Source organism: Cebidichthys violaceus, unplaced genomic scaffold, assembly GCF_023349555.1.
Source record: "Cebidichthys violaceus isolate CVI_PGR_0920_01 unplaced genomic scaffold, fCebVio1.0.p SCAF_74, whole genome shotgun sequence".
NCBI classification, from domain to species: Eukaryota; Metazoa; Chordata; class Actinopteri; order Perciformes; family Stichaeidae; genus Cebidichthys; species Cebidichthys violaceus.
Genome location: NW_027176958.1, coordinates 489514 through 516213, shown reverse-complemented (window position 1 = coordinate 516213; position 26700 = coordinate 489514). Strand labels below are relative to the sequence as shown.

Sequence of the window (26700 nt, the reverse complement as noted above, 5' to 3'; positions counted from 1 at the left end):
AATTAGAGCCTTTCCACCTCGGAACTCCCAAAATACGATTTCACTGCAGACGTCAAGCGTTTAAAATTAGCCACAGTTTATTTTCCACAGTTTATTTTCCATTTTGGGGATGTTCAATCAAGCAGGAGCGAATGTAAAATCAGTGTTGATCTCTAAATATTAATAACATTTAATCACTTGCTACTGCAAATCCTTTAACTTCATCCATCGATGTATAACCTTCCATTCCTGGTCATTGTGATGTAGAATATCACATCTCTAAGAAGAGAGAACATTAACATGGATTCATGAAAAGATGTATGAATTATATTTTCCATTCCAGACCTACTAGATGTTCCTGTATGTGTCGGTTGATTTATTTTACTTTCAAGTTGATATAATATCCTATTTAATACGTATTTATGTGCATTTGTTCGGCCTAAAAATCCTAAAATAAAAGCTTTTGATCTGCATTTAGCTCCATGAAAGGTGCAAACGGCTTGTTAGATACCATGAATAAAATCAACACACTTCCACATGAGCTATTCATGAATTAACCCATTTCAATTTGTGCAAACATGGTCTTTATTTAATAAAGTGTATAAAAAGTCAAAACGTTTTTTTTTGTTTTTTAAAGGACCAAAGATTGTACAAGTGCAAGGTAATAAATCCTTTGTAATGGTTTACATAACTGTGTTACATAAGTTAATAAGTATGTACAAAATGACAGTCATAGCCATTCCTCACAGTGGTTAAAGTTAGATGCTAAAACAGATTCCTTATCCGTAACTTGTATTTCAGCCTTCTAATGTGATTAGATTCTGTCAGTATTTATAGTTGATGTCACAAGGAATGGTGGTAGATATCTTAATAATACTATAATATACAATATAAATTGAAATAAGGGGTCATGAGAGCAGTCCAAACAGAGAGAGCTTATGCCTGAGGGGGAAAACAAAACCAACAAACTAAAACAGAACAGAAAGACAAATAAAGCATCCCGTTTAAATTAATCCACACTTTCAACCACTCTAACTCCGCTGACAGCACTCTGGAGGACTCTGAAGGACGTCCAAACCCAGGCTTGGAGTTGACCTCGGTGCAGATGTTTGTTTTTAATTCTTCCTCGTACAGTCATTATGTTCCCAGGCGCCTCTCTCTGGACCTGCGAACTTGGAGCGGCCTGACTGGCAACCTGATTGGCTGCTTGTTGAATTTCTCCATTATTTCTTTGATTCGGGACAGGTTCGTGCGTCCAATGACGAAGTTGCAGCTGGTGGCGCCCATCTCGTAGCCCACCTCGCACTTCTTACTCGCGAGGCTGTAACCTTCGGCCTTGGCCGTGACTCTGTACTCCCCCGGGTTCAGCAAGCGCCAGTAGTCCCCGTCAGAAGCTGAAAACGCACAGAAAACAATTATTTATTTATGTATGTAGTGACTTGTTAGTGGGGGGGGGAGTAGTGGAGAGTGCATATCTCTGCAAAGTGTGTATGCAACGAACACTACTGTGCCCCCCCCCCCCCCCCCCCCCCCCCGTCTAGACACCAATGGACTACTTGAAACACACTTTATTCAAGCTAAAAAAAATAGCACTAATAGCATGAATTTCTATTATCCTCTGATCGTCTATAGGGATGAATCGGGAATTAAATCGGTACAAAGCTCCTGTAGTCTGAGCCAAACACACACCTTCCATTCTGCTAGCTGTTAGCCAAACACTCCACTAACTGTTACCCCCCCCCACTGAGTAGCAGATGGGGTCATAAAAGGTTGTTTTTGAGAAAGATATCATGCTTTCAAAGGTAGTTCTTAAGCCATGGCCGTATATATTCTAATGAGCCTGTATGTGACGCAGGATCTGAGTTTTGTGTTTTCTGATCCAGGCAGCCAACAACAGGCTGACTGGGTTGTCTCATGTCACATTTAGTGGTTAGGTAGGAAGTAAAGACACCCAAATGTATGGACGCAAGCACCGAAGGAGTGAGTTATTCATGATATGTCCCCCTTTTTAAGTTAAATCACAACAGTTAGATTATTAGCGGAGCAGCAGCGATATGCAAATCTTGTCCTAGAAAGCTGAATTTAAAAGAGCCTGTTATTAAGCAGTGGCAAAAAGCAAAGGCTTCATCAAAAGCCTAAAATAAAAGTTGGAGAGTTCTTTGTGTTCTACTTTTGTGAAGGGAGGTGTTCTATATCGCTGCCTAGATTTTTTTTTAAAAATAGCTCTGCTTTGTCATGTTGGATTTTCTCGGTCTCTCTCTCTCTCTGCTTACTGCTGCCGCTTTATGTAACCCGAGTGTGCTCGCGGTGTATTTTCAGCATTTGACAAACTCACAAAAAAAAAAGGACAGTGTCGCTTCCTATCCGGTAATCCAAAACACCCACCTGACACATGTGAACTACCAGAGACGAGTTTATTATGATGGCATGTCCTGCTGATCCAGACAGTTCCGCGTGGACGTCTGCGCTCACATTACTCGCATTCGGATGGCAGAAGGGAATCTAATTGTTTCCTGGAATGCTTCAATATAAAATGCTAATGAGCTAATGCATTCTCAGTCTGCTGAAACATCTTTCAGGTATGAATGTGCTGTAGCATCCAGAATACAGTTGATTTATCCAGATGGGAAAGGTTCAAAAGCAAACTCAAAGCAGCTGAAAAGGTACAATTTTCAAAAATAAATAGCCTGAAATCATTCCTGACTGCAACTAAGAGGTTTTTTGAGAGGAAACAGTGGCTTGTACTTGGGTTCCAGGAATAATAGTGGCTAATGTCCTTTTTTCGACATTCAATTTCACGCTCAAGTACAAAACTACTTGGCTTTAAATGCTGCATTCTTAGGCCTCGGCAGGGATTGCCTGGAGGAGGGACAATCGATAGTCAAACTGTGAGCAGGAGGCCTCGACGACACTGGCCGTGACTACGAATGGAGTCAGCCTCCGACCGGCTCCAGCTGCTTCTTCTTTAAGCCGTTTTGTTCCGTTTTACGCCGGAATACCAACTTACTGTAAGAAGTGACTCATTCCTGAGGAATAATGCGAGGAGACAGTTCGAGTCAGTGCGGCCTGAGGAAGCTTCTTGTTCTGCTGCTTTCATTGCAAATTCTGAGCTTACTCGCATACGATTTCAGCGACGAGGGGCCAACAAAAATATCCACACGCTGCAAAAAACGGACGACGACAACATTTGTTTTGCACCGGTCGCTTCCTCAAATCGACCACGAATAGCTTTCAAATCCCACATGAGATTCGGTTGAAATGCGACGTTGTACCTGTGCGGATATCATGGCCGATGCCCTCCACAGAGATGACGGCGTTGGCTATTCCGCGACCTTGCAGGTCCCTCACCACACCTTTGATCCCACGATGCACCTGCACATGAAAAGCACGGCCCACGCAGCCACGTGTGAATCCTGTTCCGAGTTTACCCCCCCCCCCTCTGTCAAAGCCTACTTCATAATTTAAGACGATGTATATTACATGACATGGTGTATAAAATATGATCTTCAGTTTAACAGAGCTGTTGAGCATACTTTAATAACTTTGCTACTGCATTCTCATGGAGTACGGCTGAGGATGCAGCCTTATTTTTGAGGACAAGACTTTTGCGACCCTCGGTTTACTGCAAAATTTCAGAGAGGGTTTAAATTCTCTTCAGTATGTGTAGACTATGTGGCCGTTCGGTATTGAAACGGCCCTTTTTAGTCGATACTTTAGTGAGAAGAATAACAGGAACAAACTGATAGGGCTACCGTATTCCTAAAATAACGAGTGTTTTCGTGCGCGCGGCTCGGGTTTTGCATGCAAACAGGTTTTCCTTGTGTGTCTCTTGTGTGATTTGGCTGTTTGCCTCTGTACCTGCTCCATGAAGACGAGAAGAGACTCGCGATTGTTCTCCCACTCCTCAGGCAGTTCGCTCTCATGAGGGAATTTGTCACAACCCACATACATCGAAAACTCAAAGCAGTTGGTGTGCAAATAGCTGAAATCATTCATACCTGCCAAGAAAGAGAAACACATCTGTAGGCCGGCGTCAATATATACGGTCAGCATTGTGTGTCCAGTTATTGGTTAGAAGTTGTGGCGTTAATTAAGCCTTTCTTTGTTTCTCTGCCTTTTTTTTTTTTTTTTTTTTTGGAATTCTTACACGATGCTTCAAGCTAAAACCTGGAAGCTTTGAAACAGCCAAGAAGGGGGTTCAGTACTCAATATGCAGACGTGCTAAACAAAGCTACAGCTCAAAGGATCAGAGCTGAGCAGAGAAATCCTGCGTAACACAATGTCAGCATCAGAGAGAAAACACCCGGGCAGCTATAGAACACTAACTGCCAGCCGCAGTGTGCCAGGACGCTCCGTTGATGGTGCCGTCCTCCTTGGCAAAATCTACTGTGTGGCAGACCCTTTGGTTGGCGGTAGTCATCAGGCGGTGGGTGGACGCGTAGGAGAAGGCCAGCCAGCGGAAGACGTGGTCGTCCGGAGTCGGGGTCTGCTCCCTGGCCACCCCTTGGGAGCGAGTTTTGTCGTACGGGAAGGTCACCACCAGCTCCCCTCCCTGGATGTTGCCGCCCAGCACAAAGGGCATCTTCTCCATCCATGCGATCAGAGCCCGTGTCTCCACGGCAACCTACAGCGAGGACACAGGAGAGGGGAGGATAATGTAATTCATGCAATCATCTCGGCGCTGTGATTGCTAAATTAACTCCCTCACTGAAAAAAAAACAATTTCATTGCAGTGTGCTCTCAAGGGGGAGTGATGGAGCTGTTCGCACGCTCCCGTGCCGTGAACTTCACTAATATACATTCTGGAAGAGGCAAACAAAAAAAAATGCCGCTGCTGTTTGGACTTAAACCAGCCCTCCTCTCCGCCGGTCAGCGAACCGAGCGGGGTTAGTTTTCACAGCTTGCTGAGCACCAACGGGGATCCCAGCCCTGCAGCAGCTGCAGCAGCAGCTATTCTGGAGGTTTCGCGTGACTCACTCACTCGTGGCTCTCGATAACATCACATCTCTAGCGAGGATGAGCTTTTAAAAGATCGCCGGGTCTATTTTAGCTCACCGCCTCTTCGTCACAAGTAGCTGATGCATCTGCATCTCCCGAAATAGACAGCGCTGGTACGCCCACGAGGCTGTTTTATCCTTTTCAAGACGCAGATTGGTCTTTACGGTGGGATTAGTTTGTTAAACTGAAGGGATTTGTGTGACAGGAACATCGAGTCATAACGTGTCCCCTTTTTGTAGGTGAAGTCGCTGGAAACTGAATGTCAATCTGCAGATTTTGGGCACAAAATATGGCATTTCTGTTTATAATCTGAACATTGCCCTGTAGGGATGCTGAAATATACACATTAGACGTGTTTCAAAAATACCGCACAACGGTCAATCGCACTCACTGAGGCGTTTTTGCACAAGTACCACTCTGGGATGGGCACATGGTGGTTGAACATTTTGCGAGGGATCCACTTCTTGGCCTCGCCTTCCCACAGTATGGAGTTGAGATCGGGGAAATTGTGGTGAATGTCTATCCCGTCATTGCTCCATCGACCCAGAGACCAGCCGCTGAGCTCTGAACCCTGGGATAAAAGAACACGGAAAAACAAAAACAAAAATGTGAGGGGGGAAAGTCAGAGGAAATTGTAGCTGTGCGTGGTAACGACTGCTGCATAATCCACGGAACCCTGTAAACATGGTTCAGAAGGCTTGCTGGGAAGCGTGGAGTTATCGTCACACTTTGCCTCTCACATGCCATCGCATGCCAACTGCTAAACTGCGTAAAGAGAAGCCGAGTGGGGTTTATTCTGAGCGACTGCTGCAGGACTTTTACATTAGAAAGAATCAATGTGAATCTAAAAATAGCTTAATGAAGACTGTTAGCTTGCTTTTATTTTTCTTTCGTATTTTACAGAAAAAACAGGCAGCTCATGTCCACTTATATAATACGTGCTTTGTTCATCAGGGCATTTTATATATTCCACCGGATCATTCAAACCAATGTGCTCTAATCTTATGAAGACTGGCCGACGGATACGGTGCTGTTTTCACCAGAGGCCTGCGCGTGATGCGAGGTCACTAATGGCCGCCTTGCAGACCTACCACTTCAAAGGCTTTCTCGTACCCATCGGGGTTGACAGATGGCAACAGATGGATTCTGGTCTCCTCCACCAGGTGACGTATCCGCTGGTTGCCGGACCGATACTCCAGACACATGAACTGCATCAGCAGGAGGAGCAGCTCTCGTCCCAGCACCTCGTTGCCATGGGAACCCGCTGTGTAACGAAACTCTGGTTCACCTGGTCAACAGGTTCACCCGAAGAAAGAAGAGGGGGGGGGGGGGGGTTAGAGGAAAACACTCAGTGTGACGTTGTTGTTATTATTATTATTATCACTGTCAGGAGAATGTGTGTGTATGTGTGTGTGTGTGTGTGTGTGTGTGTGTGTTCGTGAGTGAGCGTGCACCTCTGTGTCCGTCCGAGGCTAATCTCGCTCATCCTTTATCAAAACAATTTGCCCCCTTTTGTTGTTTCGGACAGTGTTTTTGGCTAACAGAACTGCGACCAGCGACACACTTATTCGGTGCCTTTTTTCTATTGGGCGTCGACCTCGCGTTTACGCGCACATTGTCGGAAAAATAGACTCGAAGCCCTAAAGCTTTCAAGTGACGGTTTCGCCCGTGAGACGGAGCTGAGACGCACGCCTGCTCAAAACCCTTTGCAGTCATGAATTTAAAATGATACACTTGCACTGTACACCGCTGAGTACATCTTTCTAATTGTACATTAAATCAAATGCATTAAAACGTCTGTCGCCTTAAATATACTCACCAACTTCATGTTCTCCTGGGTTGTCAGAAATCTCTATGGCATACATCTTGAGGCCGCTGTGGCTCTTTCCTATGTTATAGATCCGGGTGATGTTGGGGCACATTTCATTGACCACCTTCATAAGCTGTGGAAGGTGAATAATGAAGCATCAGCTCTTGATAAATAACACAAAATCAAGTTTTTTTGATTCAACTTTTGGACACTTAGTAAGGAATATTTAATGTTCTAGAGACACTTACAATTTGAAATTGTGTTTTCAGGGGCTATAGGAACATGTTGCTGCTGATACCGCCAAGTATTTCACTGCGACTTCAAATAATGGGAGCTTGTTATTGGAAATTTCAAAAATAATATCGCCAGTGCAGTGTCACGGACCTTAATTAATAACGTTGGCGAAGGAAGGAAAAGCGGTCGAGGTAATTAGGAAGACAGGCTTGTGGAGGAGCTGATTTAAAATGGCATCAACTAATCATTTACCCATGTGGGCATGAGTGGAGAAACAGAGAAGAAGTTCAGCGGGAAAAAAGACTAACAAGCTGTTCAGAAACGTGTGTTTACTCGCTCCTCCAGCTGCTGCAGAAGTCATTAACCACTAAGGAGTGACGGGGCTTTAATTAAGTGGTTGAATTTTGACTTTTCCAACCAAGCTAATCATTGAACAAACATCTGGTTTTGTTCATAAAACAAAGCAGTACAAGTCAGCAGCGATGTTCTTGCTACTGGTTTAATAAAGCACAGCAGGTCCCTTGATGAGTCTACCTGATTCGTATTTACCAGGATCAATGTATTGAGCATTCTGTCTCGGGGCGTTTATACATACACTGCCTCCACTTCATCACCACTAAGTAAGTGCATTTTTAGGCTTACATTACACACAGCCCATGGATTTACTATGGGATGATAAAAGGGATGAATTACAGCCAATATATCTATCATTAGAGCCACTTACAGCGAGCAGAAAGCTGACAGAACTGAATATGTAACATGAGCCCAGGGTCTGATGCACGTGCATTGGTGTTATTCCAAGGAATATAACTCTGGATTGGTGTATTTTGTAACTTTTAGGACAGAGGTTTGCACTGGGAAATGTGTTTACTGACGTCTTACGTCTCTTTGGCGTTTTCAGATTGTGCTGCGCTCGGGTTGAGCACACATTGCGGCGCACTGCACCCAAAAAGTTCAATAGCGAGAGGCGGTCGAAGAGTCGTAGTGCCGCTGCTCAGGCCATTGGGTAATAATGGGTTTCGGAGCGCAGCGGTGCCGTTGTCGCGTTCAGTTGTGAAAGACTCTTTAGTTGTGAGCCACTGGCTCGCAGCCGTCGTTATGTTGAGAGCCATTGAGAGGCAATAGATATGCTCAGAATTCAAATTTAGCACCTTTTTAAACTATTGTTGCCATTAAAGATTAAAGTTTATTGTGCCGTGGTAATTACAAGGTAATACAACCATCTTTCTCTTTTGGGGAAAAAAAAAAAATGGAAAATGTTCTTTCTTTCCACCTATTTTATAAAGTCTTAAACTATCCACGCTCTGACAATACCGGTATTCCCAAAGCTACGACAGCAGCATTCAGTCGTGATCTAAGAAAAGGACAGTCCTCTAAGCAATATAAGAGATGTCTGTTCGCTTCTCTCATGGGGCATGTACTTTATATGAGACGCCACTATGGGGCTATTTCCACTTTGAGGTTCTGGCACACAGCCATTTAAACTGCTGTGGATCAGGGGGGGGGGGGGGGGGGGGGGGGGAGATATGGTACCAGGCACCTGCGTGGAGAAAAGAAATGTCAGGAGCGAAAAAAAAAGGCTTTAGGAGTTTTAAAAATAGTCCTTTTTCATTGTGAGGGTCTACTGCGGCTGGACACCCTGTGTGACACACACTAGCCTCAAAGAAGGAAAGATATATGACACACCAGAACAAAGAAGCTTTACAGCGAAGCATACGTTCAGAGCATTAATTGGAGTAAGTCTAATTGTGGGTCATAACAGCAGTTTAGGACACTTGTAGTCGACTGTTTAGCGCAGGGGAGCCGCTGCATTACAGACGATCGTGATTCACGGCACTTGTACCTTCGCAACCACTCGGCCGTAGCGTGAGAAGTGACAAATACAGCTGTCCCCCTTCTCAGTACGGACGGGCTACTGTTCATGACAACTATGTGAATGAGTAATGACGCAAGCCAGGAGACGCTTAATGCATTTCCATGCGGCTGAGCAGCGCTCACAGTCGCACACTTTGTTCTCGCAAAGGACACCGGTTGTCAGGTGTTGGCTCGCGGTGACACGAGACGTTTTATTGCTCCACGCTCTGGTGTCTTTGAATAAGCGGGCCGGAATATATTCTGTTGTTCACTGTGACTCACCTGCCTCATTTCTTTGTAGCTGTGGTGTCTGAAGTCCAAGTCGTCTGTCGTGATGACTTCATTGCGTCTGTGGTAATAATTATTGGGATCTGTGGGGAGTCGTGAAAACGCATAAAGGAGGTGGATGAGTTATTTATTTTTTTATTTGCAAAGGAAAGGAATGATCGATGGTGTTGAGCACCTGCTGTCTTTCCTCCAGTTTTAGGTTCAGTCCGGCCAAATTACAGAAAGGTTTAGCATACTGTGTCAGGGTTTTAAGATTACCTGCCGCCACATCAACACAAAGGAAGTTAAATTCTTTTAATTTGTAATGATCTTGGCACTCGACAGTTGCACGTTAATATCTCAACGGCAACCTGTCTTTCCCGAAACAGCGTCCCAGTTTACCGCGAATAACCTCAGTAGACCTCGTTGTTTGGGAACAATTGCTTCAGTAGAAAATGTTTCCCGTGAAAATCCTCTCAAAATGTCCGCACATAAAACCAAAACTAGCGTCATGGCGAGATGCCAGTAGAGGTAAATGGGCCAGGTTTGTGTTTTGGGTGAACTGGCCCTTTCACCAAGTAACTAAAGGAGACTAAATCAATTAAATAAATGTACTTTTTAAAACAAAACATTGGACTTTAACACAGGTGGTTTGCTTCCCATTTCCTACTGGCAGTCAACATGGTCTTTTTTTAAACCATGACTGCAGTCTTTCCCTAACTGTAACCAAGTGTTCATTATGCCTGTTTTCCAGCAAAATCAGCGCCCATGTGCAGGTTGTTAAACACAGTCAAACAAACCAAAAATACGCAATAGATTATGTCCCCCGTTGCCAGTAGACGAGTATGCCTTTTTGAGATTTTTCTGGTCGCACTCAGCTTCACGATCGAGCTGGAAAACGGGGTTAGTAAACAGTGAAAATGTTGCCGTGACATCAGTTGCTTATGCAGTCTCTCAAACCACAGTTGGTGATTGTTGGAACAGATATACGTTGTTTCTGTCAAGCTTGAATAAAGTGTGTTTAGCAATGATCAGCGAGGTGAAACTACTGTCGTCTGACTGGAATCTGGTAGCTTTGACGAGAGCATATTTCATTTTATATTTTGTATGTTAATAAATTCTAATAATCGTCCAAATCCCTGTTGGTTATATATTGTATATTAACTTTAAAGCGTGTGAATGCTGAATGTAATCTTTCCTAGTAAATTACTAAATCCACAACTCTATGAATGACTCCCATTGTCCTCCTGACTTTCTTTGAACTAGTACTGACAAAAGCCAGATGTGAACAGATGTTAACCTATTGGTGTTTGTGCCAAGACCTAACCAAACCATAACCACTGCAGGAGTTATACACGTGTCTGCTTTGTCCATACAAACCCGTCACCTGGCATAGGACAGCCAAGGATCTCCACTCTCATACAGATGCTGCCGCTGCGAAACCAAGATCGAGGGTTCACTCGGATGTATCGGCCGACCACCGGCTCTGGGAAGATGTTCCGGACCGGGATTTCCTTTTCCCTGTTGCCGATGAAGATCTACTGAGGCAAACACATTTCTCCAGATGGTGAATAAAGAACAGGATTATTTATTTTTTATTTTTTTTGTAAGCTATATTTCATGAACTTTTGATCAACAGCTTGAAATAAGCCAAACGTAACCTTCGATGTCTTTTATTGTACCCGACGTTAAAAGACAACCTAAAAAAAACTACAAACGCACACATTCATGCACCTGTAGAACATGATTAAACCTTGATACCGCTGGGATTTTCTGTGGTAATTTCATCACCCTGCGTTATAGTTCTTCTCTGCACCTTTTGGCATTTTGCAAGACAAACAGCGCGGCTGGCATTTGACTTAAAAAGGTGGGTGAGCGCGGAGCTTGTCGACTAAATTACTGCAGGGGCCTCATCTCCCACATCTGTGACATCACCAGCCGAGGGGGGTGTACAGTTACGCCAAAATTTCATTAGCTGGGACTTGAACCACAGCAGGGAGCGGCGTGGATATGATTTTCCTCAAAAATAGAATCTGATTTGCATGTTCATTGATGATTGGATTATTAATACTGTTATTTTACTGGCTGAATTGCTGCTTTACTTTTTTTTTTTTTTTTCTTTTTTTTTTTACAGTAAATGCCTGTATTTGGTTTCCATCTATTCAATTACATGAAGAGCCTAGACGTAACGCTGACGATGAGCCAGGATGAAGTTCCCATCTGCTTGAGGATCATCAGTATTTACTACTGCCTTCAAGCTCATTACGCTGGGAAATAAGCAGAGATCTAAATCTTCCTCTTTTGCTCTCAGGCGAGAATAATTTGTTCTATCATGTTCCACACGAAACGAGACTTGTTATGAAGCTAGTTTCTACGGGGAGAACGAGTAATAATGCTGGAGCAGTAGTTTTAAATGTCACGCTTGTGACTCACCGAGTCCTCTGAGCCGTTCTTCAACGTTATCCAGGTGTGACTGTCGTTGCTCACCATCACCTTGTACGAGGTCACCCAATCGCTCCTGTTGGAGTGAGGAAGGGAAGAAACATCCCATCAGGCTGAATTCAATGCAAATGAGGGGACCGTGAGGGAGTCGCTCAGCACATGTCCAGACACGCTCAATTCTCTTAAGGGTGAAAGTCTGTTTAAAAATAGTGCAATTGGAAAGGAGGTCAACGGAATTGTCCCTTGAGGCTTTTATCGCTTAAAGTTTTGGAATGTGAGCAAAAGGGAAAGTTTGTCATGCAGATGGTCTTTATTTCAACTGGGTCGAGTTTTGGTTCTGAATTCCAGAACACTTTGGCCAGATGATCGGGCTGAATCTGCATTTTGTTTCACTTGAACACATCAGGAGTCTAGAACCAGTCCTGTAGTATTTATGTGACCGATGCCGCTGTGAATCCAAACTAGCATTAATGTATCCTTACGTTTAAAAATGTCAAATGAAATGCACTTACTTGCTCTTGTTGCCAAGAGTTTGATGAGAAGATCGATACCACTCTCAAGTCTGTGCACGACAGATGAAACTACACCCGCTGCCTGTTAGCTTAGCTTAGCACAAACACTGGAAGCAAGGGGAAACGGCTAGCCTGGCTTTGTCCAAATAATAATAATAATAATAAAAAACCTACCAGCACCTCTAAAGCTTTATTTTTATTGTAGACAAGCTGAAGTTGCATGCTGTATATTTTGGCCGGACTATTCTTTTAGTACCAACTTACACCTTTAAGTTCAGTTATCAAATTTGTAGTGATGATGAGGTTGAAGTGCATAAAGAAAAATGTAGATATATATACGAAGACCATACATTACTTTGCATGTTTTAGCCAATTTGCTACAAATAATGCATACTTCACATAACAGCTGACCATTCTGCAAACCATGTTAGTGCTATAGGGGAAATAGTTTTGATTTGTATTTAATCAAAATTTCAGGTTTTAACCAAATCATAAATATGATTTGAGAAAAACTAAAATAAATTGACGTGTAACAAATTAAGAGTATTTTAATTACTTTAGTTTAAAGTAAAAAAATTGCTTTTATGTAATACAAAATATTAGGTTTTCCCAAAATAAAAAATTAAGTTGTATCAAAGTAAAACAAATAGTCTATGGTCTTTATAACAAATAATACTTTTGCTTTGTGTGAATGTATTTTTTTTTACTTTTTCAAAAGTAATATTTTGATTTGTATTTAATCAAAATTTCAGGTTTCAACCAAATCATAAATATCATTTGAGAAAAGCTAATAAATGTACCTGTAACAAATTAGAGTATTTTTTTTTAGCTTAGTCCAAAGTATCATTTTTTTCAGTGTAACTTTCCAGGCATCCATTGGCTTCCATCAATTTCGGCACAGTACGAAACTCTACTGGTCCACTCTTGAACCTTGTCTGAGACAGACAGAGCTCTACCCAGTGTGCGCAGTATGTAGGTTGACAGTGACTCCCGTGCTTCTGGATGAAGACATCAGCGCTGAGCTGGTCCAGCTTGGTAAGAATTCCCACTTCTTCTAATTAAAGCACTGTTACATAGACAGAAGCCCCCCGAGCTGGCACCGCCGACAGTTACATGCCCTACAGAGCTAATTGCGGGGGAAATGCTGTCTGAAGCTGGTGTGCTATATGGCCTTGAAGGAAAATTACAAACACAGCCTGATAAAGCGTCTCCCCATGCTCTCTAACTACACAGCAGTTTCCAAAAGTCTGTGCTCACCCTTTCCAATTAAGAAGCACAAAGGCCAAAAGTTGTCAAATATTATTACAGAGCAAAGTCAGGGTACAGCAAGTAGACGGGAGGGAAACATGTGCACGGAAGCAGTTGTTGGTTATTCTCGTTAAATATAGCACCCTGGTTAAATGCAAATACTTCAGTTTATCACTTTATTGTTGCCAATTCCTTTCATTAAAAGGTATTGCCAAGAACGGTGCCGCTTTCTGGGAAGGCATACCTATTTAAAAAATGCTACCCCAAAGCCATAAACAAAATACAATTTAGGCCACAAGCCTTTACAGTGAGGGACGCGTTTTCTGTATTGTTCCCCAATACAGTGTGAGCTTAGAGTAGCATAATGGAGAATCCATTCTTGTTGAAAAGTGTGGCCTGAATAATTTGAGGGGATTTACTATTGACTCCAGGTACCTTTCTCCATAACAAGAAACACACACACACACACACACACACACACACACACACACACACACACAATCCTCTATAATCTCAGGGTGGATTTCTCAAGAGCTCACAAAATCAAATATGCGCTGTACCCATAAGTGTCGCACACTAAAAATCACAGGGTAAAAATGGACCTAATTTCAATACAGCATCGAAACACTACTGTGCTAACTTTACCCAGAGGATAGAGCACCTTTTTTATACCACCAGTGAAATGAGTGGTTAGTGTTAGTATTAACAAGGTGTTCCGTATTTTCACTTTGCCTTATAAACAGTACTAAAATAACACACACTCTGGTGCAGTAATTGAAGCCATGGGGACGCGTAGTCGGGTTGTAATTTTAGAATATTTTTTTTTGGAATGTTTGCATACTCAAAATGAGACCAGGCAGATTAATGTTGTGATGAGTTGAGGCAGCGGGAGGTGAGATTATACCCATCGCTTTGTATAAATTGCCATGGCGACCGGCTGGTACTATAATTCATATCGTAATGAGCTTCACAGACACCGTGGGCAGCGCGCAGCAGACTCATCCCATGTCTGTAAACACTCACTGTAAATATAATTAAAATGTATAGTTTAAAATATAATCCCTACTTGTTGTATCGCTCTCTTTTTTTTCTTTTTTTTCTTCCCCTCCGGTCAATCGGAGGGTGATGATCAAGCTCACAGTGCAGTAACATCTTTTTTTTCCTCCCGTGTTATTTTTATAATGTAGTGACCTTTTTTAGCAGAGATGAAAGACTGAGGCTGTACTCAAATCAATCAAACTCATAAATCCTTAATCCCACAGTGAGGGGATCAGAAAAAGACTTCATCAGAAAAGGGCAAACGCCAGTGAAGGTTCAGCGCCATGTGGACAAAATTGTGAAGCTTGTTTTTGTTCATATTTGCGAAGTCAAATGTTCCAAGTTGGGTTTACAGGAAAATCCAAGAGTCATTTAGAGTTCTGGAACAATTGTTGCTGTCTGTCTACTTTTCTTCATTTCCCATGGGTATTTTGAAACTTGTACCATCTGTAATTTCAGTTATATTAGCCGTGCTAGCCGCATGGAATCACTTTGGTTTAGACCAACATTATCTCAACAACTATTGGATGGATTGACCTGACATTCTGTACAGACATTATCCACAGATGAAGAACCCCCTATGACTTTGTTGATCCCCTGATGTTTCCTCCAACGCGACCCTCTAGAGTGATTTGCGGTTTGGAGAGAAATGTCTACTGGATGGATTTCCGGGTAAACTTGGTACGGAAGTTCACGTCCCATTGGTCTCAACTGTACTTTTGTGTTTTTGGTAAACACCAATTGTTAGCATGCTAACGTGCTACTTTTAAACGTTGGCGTGTTAGCGTCGTCGTTGGGACCATTTTAGCACGCTGACGTTAGCGTTGATCTCAGGCCTCGCGGAGCTGCTAGCTGTTTCTGTATGAACTTCATGATGTCAACCTGTGCTTGGAAAGGTCTGCAATGCAGGTTATTCATGCATATAATATATATTTCTTCTTCTTTTCTTTGATCCTTCTCTTATATGGACGAATAAGGATCTATATTAAAAGCTATGTGAGAGTCTTCCTTTCTATGAATGGGTTTTAAACAACATTCAACCAGATATCACCAGGATTTAGAGAACTGGCATAATAGCCGTCCCTCACGACTATTATTAGCTCGGACGAGAAAAATCCTCCTCCTCCTCCATCTGCATCGCTCCATGCACGTCCGCTTGGTTCCTACTCACGACCAGAGGGAGCTCCTGCCTTGTGTGATGACCCCCGTGAACTTTGTCAGCCTCCTGGCGTCCACCTCGAACCACTGCAGCGGGTCATCTCTCCCAGCGCACCAGGCCCCGTCATAGAGGTCATCTTCATAAAGGCCAGCCTGCAGTGTGTGAAACACAAACGCACGTGTCACATGTTGGGTCAACTCCGCTTTGCTTGTTTGTTTTTTTTGTTACACATTTATTCTAGGTAACTGCGTTGACTGAGCTGAGCTGAGCTGAGATGTTTAGATTTGCTCCTCTGAATCTGAAATATGCTGTCCGGGTAAGAATCGGTAGATAAATGTGACTTCCAATGTATCGATTGGAAATGAATATAAAAGAGTTCCAGGCTGCAGGCAAGGCAAGATGATACCTAAATGGAGTGAACAAAGTCAATGAAGTTTAGTCATGAGTGTTGATGGATGGAACGTAATGCTGCTCTCTCCATGGAGCCTGCAATGCACCAGTTGACACTGTGTGTTGTGTGAACAGTCACTCACAGGCTGTGTGGGTGCTGACGGGTCACATCGATCATCTTTTCCATCCACAAGTTAACATCGTGGCACATACTGCACTGTACATGCTGAGCGCGTACAGCGCTATCACTGCCTCTGTTTGAAGTAGATCATTCAAAGATCTGAACACAGATGTGTGTGACTTTAACATAATAAATCAAAACTGACGTATGCTCACCTCAAAGAGGAGTTTAAGGTGTATTATGTAAGTTAATGTTTAGAATTGGGGGCGAAATCATTTAACCAGTTACTGTATGTCCATAACAAAAATAAAATGCAAAAGAAAACTACGCGATAGCCATAGTTTAATGTCAGTGCAGCTATGAGAAGTATGTTCCAGCCTGAAGAAGTAAGGGTTCAGCTGCTTTGAAACCAAATTCCTAAAGCAAATAAACATGTCCAGATTTTATTGCTCAGTGATTTGTGAGATTTGCAGATGAATTTGTTTGCCAAATCTCACAAATCATCTGTTTTATGTCCCGTTTGTGTCTGTCAGATAGCAGAATATATATAAAAAAAATATATATATGTTAACGGATTAAAATGAAATATGGAGAAATGGAAACAAGTGATTACTTCTGGTGCCAATCCAGATCCAGGTGCAGACCCAGGACATGTCATTACTTCTGAAAATCGGTCACCAAATCTGTCAACAAGGGGTGACCGCGGCTAAGTGGAGAGCAGGACTGCCTTTCAATCTAAGGGTCGGTGGTTCGATCCCCGGCTCCTGCTCTGCTAGTCTCATGTCAATGTGTCCTTGAGCAAGACACTTAACCCCAAAAAAATGTCTCCCGTAGCTGTGTCTATGGTGTGTAGATAGGTACTGAATTGTAAGTCGCTTTGGATAAAAGCGTCTGCTAGATGACTGTAATGTAATGTAAAATATCTTAGTAATTCTGTCTCGCTGCAGGATATGGATGCTTTTTTAAAACTTTTTAAATATTTCTTTTACAATTATTACAATTTTAGACGTATTTTTGATTGTTCGATTGTTTTAAATGTGTGTATGAATCTCCTTGAAAACTTTAAATTCATCACAGAATTGTTGGAAATAAAGCAAAGCTCACTGGCCACAGGCCCGATTCAACAGGCAACATCTGCTTTCTCTGTTGTTCCTCCTGATTTGCAGATAATTGTTCTGGACACTATCTCTGCCCCGCTATGATTCCTGGCCCTCACATACGTGTAGGCGCACACGCACACACACACACACACACACACACACACACACACACACACACACACACACACACACACACACATGCACACACACACATCAAACAACAAATCCTTTTGTTTTGTGGATTTCCTGAATGCCTTGTCTTGTGTTGTGCTGTGTGGATTAAGAGCATGTGTGTGTGTGTGTTTGTGTGTGTGTGTGTGTGTGTGTGTGTGTGTGTGTGTGTGTGTGTGTGTGTGTGTGTTTCATTAATTGTTTGCAGCGCAGCCTGCAGAGGATGAGGCACGCTGCACACATGCTGATACCCTCAAAGAACATCTTGCACTAACAGGAAATACCTCTTCTCTCAAATGCCAATCCTCTCTGTTGGGTTTGGGGATGTGCCCCTGGTTTTTGATGGCATATTACTTTCTCAGTTGATTAGCTTTTGGAGTATTAAAAATCCATATTTTACCCAGCAAAAGCCCAGTCAGCAGCCAACATCTGTCCATGGAGCTTGAGTCTGAACCTGAACTGATCCTGAAATTAAAAGATGCTATCTCCGGATCATATTTCCTTTGTATTGCTGCTAGGGGGAAAAATAAATGACGCTTCCATGTTGGCTTCTAAGAAATGCTGGGATTGCTCAGGGTGCAATGCGAGCAACCCTTCCGCTAGGCTTTCCCAAACCACCACCACTTTACATTCCTGTCTTACCTGAATGTTAAGACGACCTCTGTGTGCCCCGAGGCCGTAGCGCTTGGTGGTTGAAGCATGAAGCTGGAAGTCATCAATCTTCAATGTCTCCAGTCCCATTGGAGGGCATTCTGGGTAACGAGAATGACAAATTGGCTTGCGATGGTAATGTTATGTATCACGAGTTGCGTTTGCTCCAGGATCATCATTGCTTTCCTCGCCCCTTGGCTCAACAGTAATGAGCAGTTTAGACTTTTGAACTGAAATGTTGAAAGAAGACAGTGGCTGAACTTTGGTTTGTGCTCTTTACAGAAAACATAATGTGGTCAACGCAACACGCATTGTGAGCAATACACAGTTTAAGTTTGATAATGTGAAAGGCCAAAATTAGAGCAGAACGCGACTGTTATGATAGCGCTTCTTCATTCTGCCAAACACAACAATGGAGCTACGTTATCGAGCTATAAAGTAAGTCTCTTTAGTAGCTTTAACATGATCACCTGTGGGAGAACATGTGAGTTTAACAGCTTCACACGTGTCAATCTTCATGGGTGATTAATGACTGTACAGTAGGCACATTTCCTTTCTTGGTCATTTTGCACTGCGCTCCTTTCACAGCATTTCTAACTGCACCTTGAATACGTGATTAAATTGTCAAAATGACTCAAGCGATGTCACGAATGGGAGCGAAAATGGGAAATTGCAGCAGATTTAGCTGCAAACCTGTCGAGCATGTTCAAAGGTGTTGGCAATTTCAGAAAGATTTTGGATAACTAAAAGGTATATTATTATATTACCTGCCAACTGCATAGGGTTTTTAGTTTTTTTGTGCCAGTCCTATTAGCAGAAATTGGATAAGCTGACAGACGGGTGAAAAATCATAAGAAGTTGTGATCCTTCAAGACCTTTTGCACAACATAGTTCCCCTCGGAGCACTCCAGCTATTTTAAATTGCTCTTCCGACAGACAGATATAAAAAAAAAGAAAAAAGAAAAGAAATGAAAGTAGCGGAGGCGGATATATCCTGACTTTAAGTTTGTAGCGTGGGTCAAGCTCAAAGAAAATGGATCCAAATTTCCCATAAAGCAACCTAATAATGCCTTCTTTTTTTTTTTCACCCTTCCTGCCTGATAAAATCCACGCCCGTTGTTTTCTGATGTCTCCGAGCCCAAACGGAAATAACCCCGATGACATCACTGTGACCTCATCGGGGGTTATTGTCCAAGACTTAAGACGGCACTAGACTTTACTGTGCAGGTTTCCTCACAGTCCAAACCAAAGGATCGTGATCCAAGATGCATTGAGTCCCACGGTTCCTGTCTTTACTGGCAGCGCAGACGATGGCAATTTGCAGCGATATATATATGACTAATCATCTTGTAATCAACTCCTTGAGTATGGCAATTATCCAGTAACACCCACTGATGCCACAGCAACGGCTTGGCAGGCATGCAGGCCTTTATTTCATTTGAGAAAAATACAGTCTTTCATTTGCTGCTGGAGGGAGTTTGCAGTTCATTTGAACGAACGCCTGTGTTTAAGTGATTGCAGGAACCGAGTCGGTGTTCACGCAAAATAGAGCTCTTTGTGTGAGATTGGCTCATTTTTTACACCACAATGAATATCGAGCAGCGAGCGGCCAAATGGACAGACAAAGGTCGACGTGCGAAATCCCCAATGCCCAGCGGCTCTTTGGGTCAGAACCGTGTGTTTCTGTTTGCAGACGTCGACCCGGGATCACAGCGGTAGAATTTCAGAGGAAGAATTTCCGATTGGGCGCCGGTCTGTTTTTCACATGCGGCATATGCTGCACATGTTGCTGTCATACGGCCAGGACTGCCTTCGCAAATGGACTCCCAGAAGGGTAACAAGGAAGACAAAAAAAAAATTCTGTGGGGCTGGGCTCTTACAAGATGTAAGCATGTGATTTTGGACATATTCTGAAGTTAAGAATATATATATATATATATATATGGTCTTTGATCCATAAAGGAAGCTGGCTTTGCATTGCATAGCTGTTTCAGCAGCCTGGTATGTCTGAGACAACTGAAGAATCGGCAATCGCATGAACCGGGATTTAGAGCAGCATCCAAAATCCACACATGAGATAATTTATGTTTGCTGCATAAAGCAAACATAACTTGAGAGAAAAGTGATTCCTGCTGTAAAACCGACGCATCAACGTTTTTTCAGCAGTTCAAGGAGTTAGACTAGTTAGCGTAGCGTTCACAGTAATTCTACAGAGCAATAAAACATGTGTTGATCTTGTGTGACCCCGCATTCCTATATTTGAAATCCACCTGGAATCAAACGCGCTCTAATACCACAGGCCTTCTGAAAGGAGCCAACGTATTAGGGACGTCCTGGCCCTCCAAGCAGCCCAAAATATAAAGGTTAAAGTGAGCCCAGGGAACGTTTGCTGAACGGCACATTGAATTTCCACGTTACACCAAAAACACGGAAGCCTGAACAACTTCTTTTCTTTTTTTTTTTACCGTATGCACACAGTGAGCAGCTTTTATTTGAACGACCGCAAGTAGGTTTTGACAACGTCTTGTGGTTCCGTTTTCATTTTTGTGATAAAACTATTGAAATGTTTAAGCCGTGACATTTTAAAAATTGTGTAACAGAATCATAAAAGCCAGCAAACTCACTTAAGAGTTTAAAAACATTCGCTAGCATTAGCCGCAACATAAGCTAATGGTCCGGACAAGACCAAGTGAGGCTCTGCAAGCAAAACTCCTTACATGACTGAGCAGCAGTGCATTCCATTGATCATGAGCTCAGCTTTTCATTTGTAAGAAGATTGCGTTCTTTCAAAAGTTACATATAAATCCTTTACTAACTCATTGTGACAGACGTTACTCATTGAACATGAACCCATATCAGTTTTTGTGATTTAGCAGCACAGACCTCTGCAGCTTGACTGTCAAGATGTGACAAACCGTAATCTCTGAGTGGAAACATCTTGTTTCAACACACTACTGTCAGACTGGGGATAACGAATGAACCGTTGGACCATCTGTTGAATCAAACTCTGGAAGTCCTCGCTGGTCTGAGAGCCCTGTTTTATTAGTTCCCTATTGTTCACGGAGGTTCTTCTACGCCTCCAACAATGGCCGAATAATTAAACTAAACAATTTCTTGCAGCTCTTGATATATATATATATATAGAAAGTGCATGATTTTTTACATTTTACATAAATCAGCTGGAGATGCTGAAACAGATTAGGAAAACAGATCGGTGTCGAGTCAGTTTCAGCCGTGAAAACATGATTTTGGGAGGCCGAGCCTTCCGGATCTTGACTGTTTGCCATTCTTTGAGCCAGGCGCGTCCGCCCGGAGATTCCCATTTTCCAACCTGCAAGAATATCCAACATTCTGCTCCCATTCCCAAGTGGCAAATTATCAACGGCAGCCTTTCTGTCTGCCTTCGGTAGGTTCCTTAGCTTCAACAATAAACACATAAATTCACAGTTGGCCACTCTCTTTAACCTCCGAGAATTATTAAATACGGCTTCTCATTAAGCTAGGAAATGTCTGACGCTGTGTAAATAAGTGTAATAGGGGCAATATCACAACATTCAGGGCTGTGGAAAGTCTGAGGTCAAAGCACATGTGCCTTGCCCTAAATCACGCTCTCAGTCGAGCGAGTTTAATCCGTCATCTGACATGACAGGGAGGCTACAAGGGGCATCCTGGCTCCAGTTTAGCAAATATATCGCCATCCATGGAAACCAAACACAATGCTTCATAGGCAGACTCTGCGGCTTGACTCCACTTCTGAGAGCAGCGTGTTATATTGCCAGACTTTTTTCTCTCTCGGGGAAAATATGCTCTCTGAAACACTCTTCCCCTTTTCCCAAAAATATTTGTCATCTCTGAGAGAGTTTGTTTCTTTTCTCCCATCCTCAACGGCTCCTGTGAACGCGGGGATATGATCCAAGCACGTCGGAGGGAAGACGGATTTGTTTTATGAGATCGTGAATTTCCCACAACAAGCGAGCGTGTCAGAGGTCGTTCACTCACCCTCTTTCATCGAGTTGTGTCGACCGTCCCCTTCTGAGATGCTGTTCGGGGTTTTCTGAGCGCTCTTCTTGTTCTTGTCTGCCTTTTTGTTGGCTGTTTTCACTGAGGGAAGGAAGGAAATGGCTTTAATGCAGAAATACAAGTTTTTTTTCCATTTTTAAAAGGGGCTTGGAGAGGTTCAGTCACCTACAAAAACTGCTGATTTATTGTTGTTGACAGAGAGAAAGAGAGTGTTGACATAGAAGAAGAAGAAGAAAAAACGTTGGCTAGATCCAGTCCCACACATATGGATAGATTCAGGATTGGGGTCTGAACCAAGAGAATTTGAAAACATTTAACCCTTGTGCTCCTTACATTCAATTACAGCCCGTCTCCCACGGACGTTGGCTAAGCCGACGCTCATGAAAGATCTTTTGCAGTGATTTGTATAACTTAACTTCCTCAAGGTCCAAATCAGTCATGGAAGCAGCCCGTGCAAAGAGGCAGGTTTGGAGGCTAGGGAGTCACGGAGTGTCAGCTCAGGATAGGCCCCACATGATAGAGATCCTTCTCACATCTGAAAGTCTTTAGCCTCGTCTCATTCCGGGGATATAGGTTAAATTCTCAGCTCCGGGCTGCGCGGTGGTTCAGCGCAGCAGATATGAAAGGCTTAGAGATACGATCGATCAGATGTCGGTGAGGTACGGGCAATATTCAGGGCGATTTCAGGTTAATGGTAAATGTCTTTAAAATGTCTTTAAATTAAAAAAGAATATTCATATTTAGAGTTTTAAGTCATTCGTGACCAAAACAAAAACAAAATACGAAATTGAGATTTTGTCTTATAAGACTTTTGGGAATGAATGAAAATGTCCAGTAGTAACGTTTTTAACTATAAATAACAGGAAAGAATTATTGGAGCAATATAATAAAATCTCCAATTTAGAGATTTGGTTTGTCGGACTGTACCTTGGACCATTGAACCCACCATTTTATATATAGATATATAGCAAAATGTATCCAAAATTGAAAGTTCAAGAACCAGCAGCTCCAAAAAGCTACTGTAAATTAATGTTTTATTATTAATAGCAAATTATATTTATTTATGTATGTATATATATGAGAATGTATTTATTATTTTGTATTTATTTATTTTGTATTAATTGATGTATTTATTTGTTTATCTTATTTTTCATTTATGTGGCGCTTCAGGGCAGCAGGAGGAGCTCTAAACACAGCATCGACTATTTATCACCTTTTAAAGCCGTCATGTTAATGTTAGCAGGCAGTTGAAATGAAGGCATTCATTAGTGCAGCTTTAAGTAGTGTTTCAATACTCAGTTATACTTTTCACTTCTTGATCACATCATCACAGTTTCTCTTATGATGCTGTATGATCAGATAGAAGACAAATAAAACAGACAGCTCTCGTCAAAGGAAAACAGTGATTTCTCTGTATTTCACTGATTTCATATTGCTGCTCTAGTCCCACCTGCAGCAGGTATCCCTGCTGAGACACGTGGAGCCAGATGCCTGAAACATGAGGTCACCGTCGACACAGCTGCTCCATATTATCCGCCACCAACCAACCAAAAGCCCTCACGCCTGTTACTGTCCTCCAATCACCTGGCAGGATCTCAAACATACCTACAAACCTGCTACTGCATGTGCCAAGAGTCCCGTCCAGAGCGCTTGGAGCAGAAGCAAAACAGCACTGCTTTTGGAAGAAAAAAAAAAACCCGTGGATATCGCATGTGTTCTGGCACCTATGCAGCCGTGGGTGAGGCTGTTAATCCTGCTGTTGTGTAGAAACGTGGCTCTGATCTGTGTGTATTGGGGGGGGGGGGGGACTACCTGAGGAGACCACTGTTATTGTTTTTTTTTCCCCTCTGCACAGCCATCGCCATGTGAATTGAATTAAGCTGCTCCTCTGAAGTCTGGAGCGTGTTGGTTGAGAAAACATAACTTTTAAATGAATATCAACCCAGATTCTTTCAAGCTTTAAAGTCAACTGGCAAGTTTAAAAAAGCATCAGCTGATGCAAAAAAAACCCCCCCCCCGCAGAAACAGGTGCTATTTTTTTAATGTAATTTGTATTTTACTTTTCAGTTCCAAAGCATATCCTTACTATTTTTATACATGTTTATTTCATTGAAAGAAAAGGGTTAAAACTTGCCTGAAAAAAAGCTCAAAGGGTTAGCCTCACACTGTCATCTAGTGTCAACACTGACCCACAAGGTTAGTTCCAAAGTTTCATCAGAACTTTAGTTTTCTAACAGAACTCTATGGTCAGGATAATTACTTTAATAAAGCACTATTGCTGACTGGGTGCCCACGGCTCTATTAATTTTATGAAGGAAAAAAAGTTTTACTACTACTAAGAAAAGCCAAAATTACTCAAGTTGTCCATCTAGAAAGAGGTCAGTTGTTTTACCTGATTTTGCATCAGCGGTGGTTTTATCCGTCTGCCTGCCGCTGCCTGCCTTTCCCTTGGGCGCTTTCTTGGCGGGGCTTTGGCTGGGCTGCTCATGCCTGTCAGGTGTCGAGGCCACAGGCTTCTCCGGCACTTGCACCTGGTTGTGCTGCCGTCTTGTCAGCAGCTCCTGCATGTAGTAGTCCTCGTCCTCGCCGGCAGAGCCGCGGCTGAGGTCCGCGAGCCCCACGAGGAGTCCCAGCAGAGCCAGGGGGGTTAGGAGGCCGAGGCGCTGTCTCGTCATGACCCCGGGGGAAGGGGTGGGGGGGGAGACTATCTCCAGCTGTGAGTCCCGATGCCGTCTCCAGAGGAGCCTGCTGCCGCGGCGGTTCTGCGTCCCATCAACTGCTCTCTATCCTCTCCCTTCCCCACTCCGACGCGGAGAGTTCACAAAGTTCTCCGAGCGCTCCAAGTCACTGACGAAAGCAGCGGAGCCAGAGGGTCCATGGACGCCTCAGTCTGGGAAAAATGCAGTGAGGGAGGGAGAAACCCAGCGAGCAGGAGATGAGGGCGAGGAGAGGGAGAGCAGAGGGAGAGCAGAGGGAGAGGAGAGGGAGACAGACAGTAACAGTTCTCTCCTTTAGATGCTGCCAGGTGACTCAAAAATAAACCCTTTTTTTTTCTTTCTGTCTGCTGACACATTGCAGAGTCAATTTATTGGTGTGGGTAGATGTGGAATAGGGATAGAAATCTCTCTGAGAAGATTACATTGACACATTCAGGATCTGCTTTCATCTCCATCTCCTCCCACTCTGTCTGGAGCAGGGGGGGGGGGGGGGGGGGGGGAATCAACTCGGGGGTTTAAACTGCTCTTAACCAGTTTACAAATCTGTGTCCAAAGGAAAAGCAGAGGCGAGTATCCTGATCCAGGCCGGGGTGTGTTTGAAGTCCAAACTGGCAGAAAGAAAGAAAAAAAAAAAAGCACTCCCAAACAAACAGTAGCAGTCATCCGTCCCAGACAGCTGTTGGAGTTTAGTAAAAGTGCACTTTTTTTTGCGTTGAATGTCCCTTTACTGGGAAAGCTAATTCACTTGTTGCTCCTCTTCAAGCTGCCTCGTTTGTTTTTTTCTAGAGGCTGTTCTCGTTTCCTCCAAAGTCCTGTTTGGACTCTGCGGTAATTTACACCTTAACGAGCCGCTGGAACAGAACGGAACAAACCCTCTGTGGAACGCCCAGTCCGACTGGTGTCACACCTCATCTCGTCAGAGCTGTCTGTTCATCATGGAAGCTCTGCTCTCCTTCCCTCTCTCTCTCACACACACACACACACACACACACACACACACACACACACACAAACACACACACACACAAACATGACTGTGGCATCTGATTGAGCCTCACTTTCACAAGAAGACAATAACAAGCCTAAAGCCAACACTGATTGAAACCATATTTTTCCAGCAAGAAGAATTTATGGTCAAGATACACGATGCATCCCAATGTGTTATATTTGGAGTTATTTCTAAGCAGAGACTATGGAGTCTTACCCTTGGGCTTCACATATTTAGTCATAAGGAAAAGTGGGATTCCACAAAAACATTTGCACAGCTAATAAGTACAACTCCTGACATTTATTCAACCTGAGGCAAGACACACTAAGGCAAAGATAATAATCCCTTAACAAGCCCGGTGCCCCGCATGGATGCTGCCAAATTCAAATGCACTGCTTCATTACATGTAACTGATGTGGATGGACATCGAACACAGAGAACTCTGAATAGGTTGCATGGAAATCAGACTTTACACCTGAGACTGATAGCTTCTGAACGGTGCTGAAGGAGGCCCAGGCTGCAGGCTGAAAACAGGATCTGGAGTGGGCGGACAGCTTCGAGGGTGGAAGACTCTCTATGCTCGACTGGCAAAGTGTTTCGCCATGCTAGGCAGGCATTCGCCCGTTCGCCCCCCCCCCACTCCTCATCCAGACAACACCCATCCTAAATGGTCTGGGTGGAAGAATGAGGGAGGAAACGGAAGGAGCCAAAACAAAACAAAACACGGAAGGCAGCCGAGAGAGCCGTAGCATTTTTACCTCGAAGGCTCTTTAAGACGTGAAATATTCTGCCTCCCTGCACACGTTGAAACAACCGCAGAGTGTCAGGTTTCTCCAAACGCGTGACGACACTGTAGCTGTGTGTAGAGGCAGATCTACTCTGCAGGAGGCATTAATGTACGGCGTCGTGAAGGATTTCTAAACCTGTCCGTTCTCCATTTAGAGATGGTGCCGTGACAGATTTGACTGTTGAGTGTTATTTCACCAGGCTTTTAACGCTCC

General features: G+C 43.3%; 1 protein-coding gene across 1 annotated transcript; it reads right to left on the bottom strand.

Annotated features, from left to right (window-relative positions):
• Positions 1–610: 610 nt before the first annotated feature.
• cpxm2 (carboxypeptidase X (M14 family), member 2) lies at positions 611–24864 on the bottom strand. The gene is made up of 14 exons (XM_068736963.1): positions 24387–24864; positions 21974–22075; positions 17966–18075; positions 15554–15693; positions 11576–11660; positions 10530–10680; positions 9158–9246; positions 6797–6920; positions 6069–6265; positions 5369–5548; positions 4306–4603; positions 3838–3977; positions 3252–3351; positions 611–1373 (listed from the first exon to the last, which is right to left on the bottom strand). The coding sequence occupies exons 1-14, from the start codon at positions 24667–24669 to the stop codon at positions 1117–1119; spliced, it is 2256 nt and encodes a 751-aa protein (XP_068593064.1). The 5' UTR covers positions 24670–24864; the 3' UTR covers positions 611–1116.
• Between the last annotated feature and the right edge of the window lie 1836 nt (positions 24865–26700).

What these genes read in the sequence shown, in the direction of transcription:
- cpxm2 (XM_068736963.1), bottom strand. Translation starts at nt 24,669, where the DNA reads ATGACGAGACAGCGCCTCGGCCTCCTAACCCCCCTGGCTCTGCTGGGA. An exon ending in AGAACGGCTCAGAGGACTCG is followed by an intron (nt 10,681 to 11,575) that starts GTGAGTCACAAG and finishes TTGCCTCAGTAG; the next exon opens with ATCTTCATCGGCAACAGGGA. An exon ending in CGGCCATGATATCCGCACAG is followed by an intron (nt 1,374 to 3,251) that starts GTACAACGTCGC and finishes GTGCGTTTTCAG; the next exon opens with CTTCTGACGGGGACTACTGG.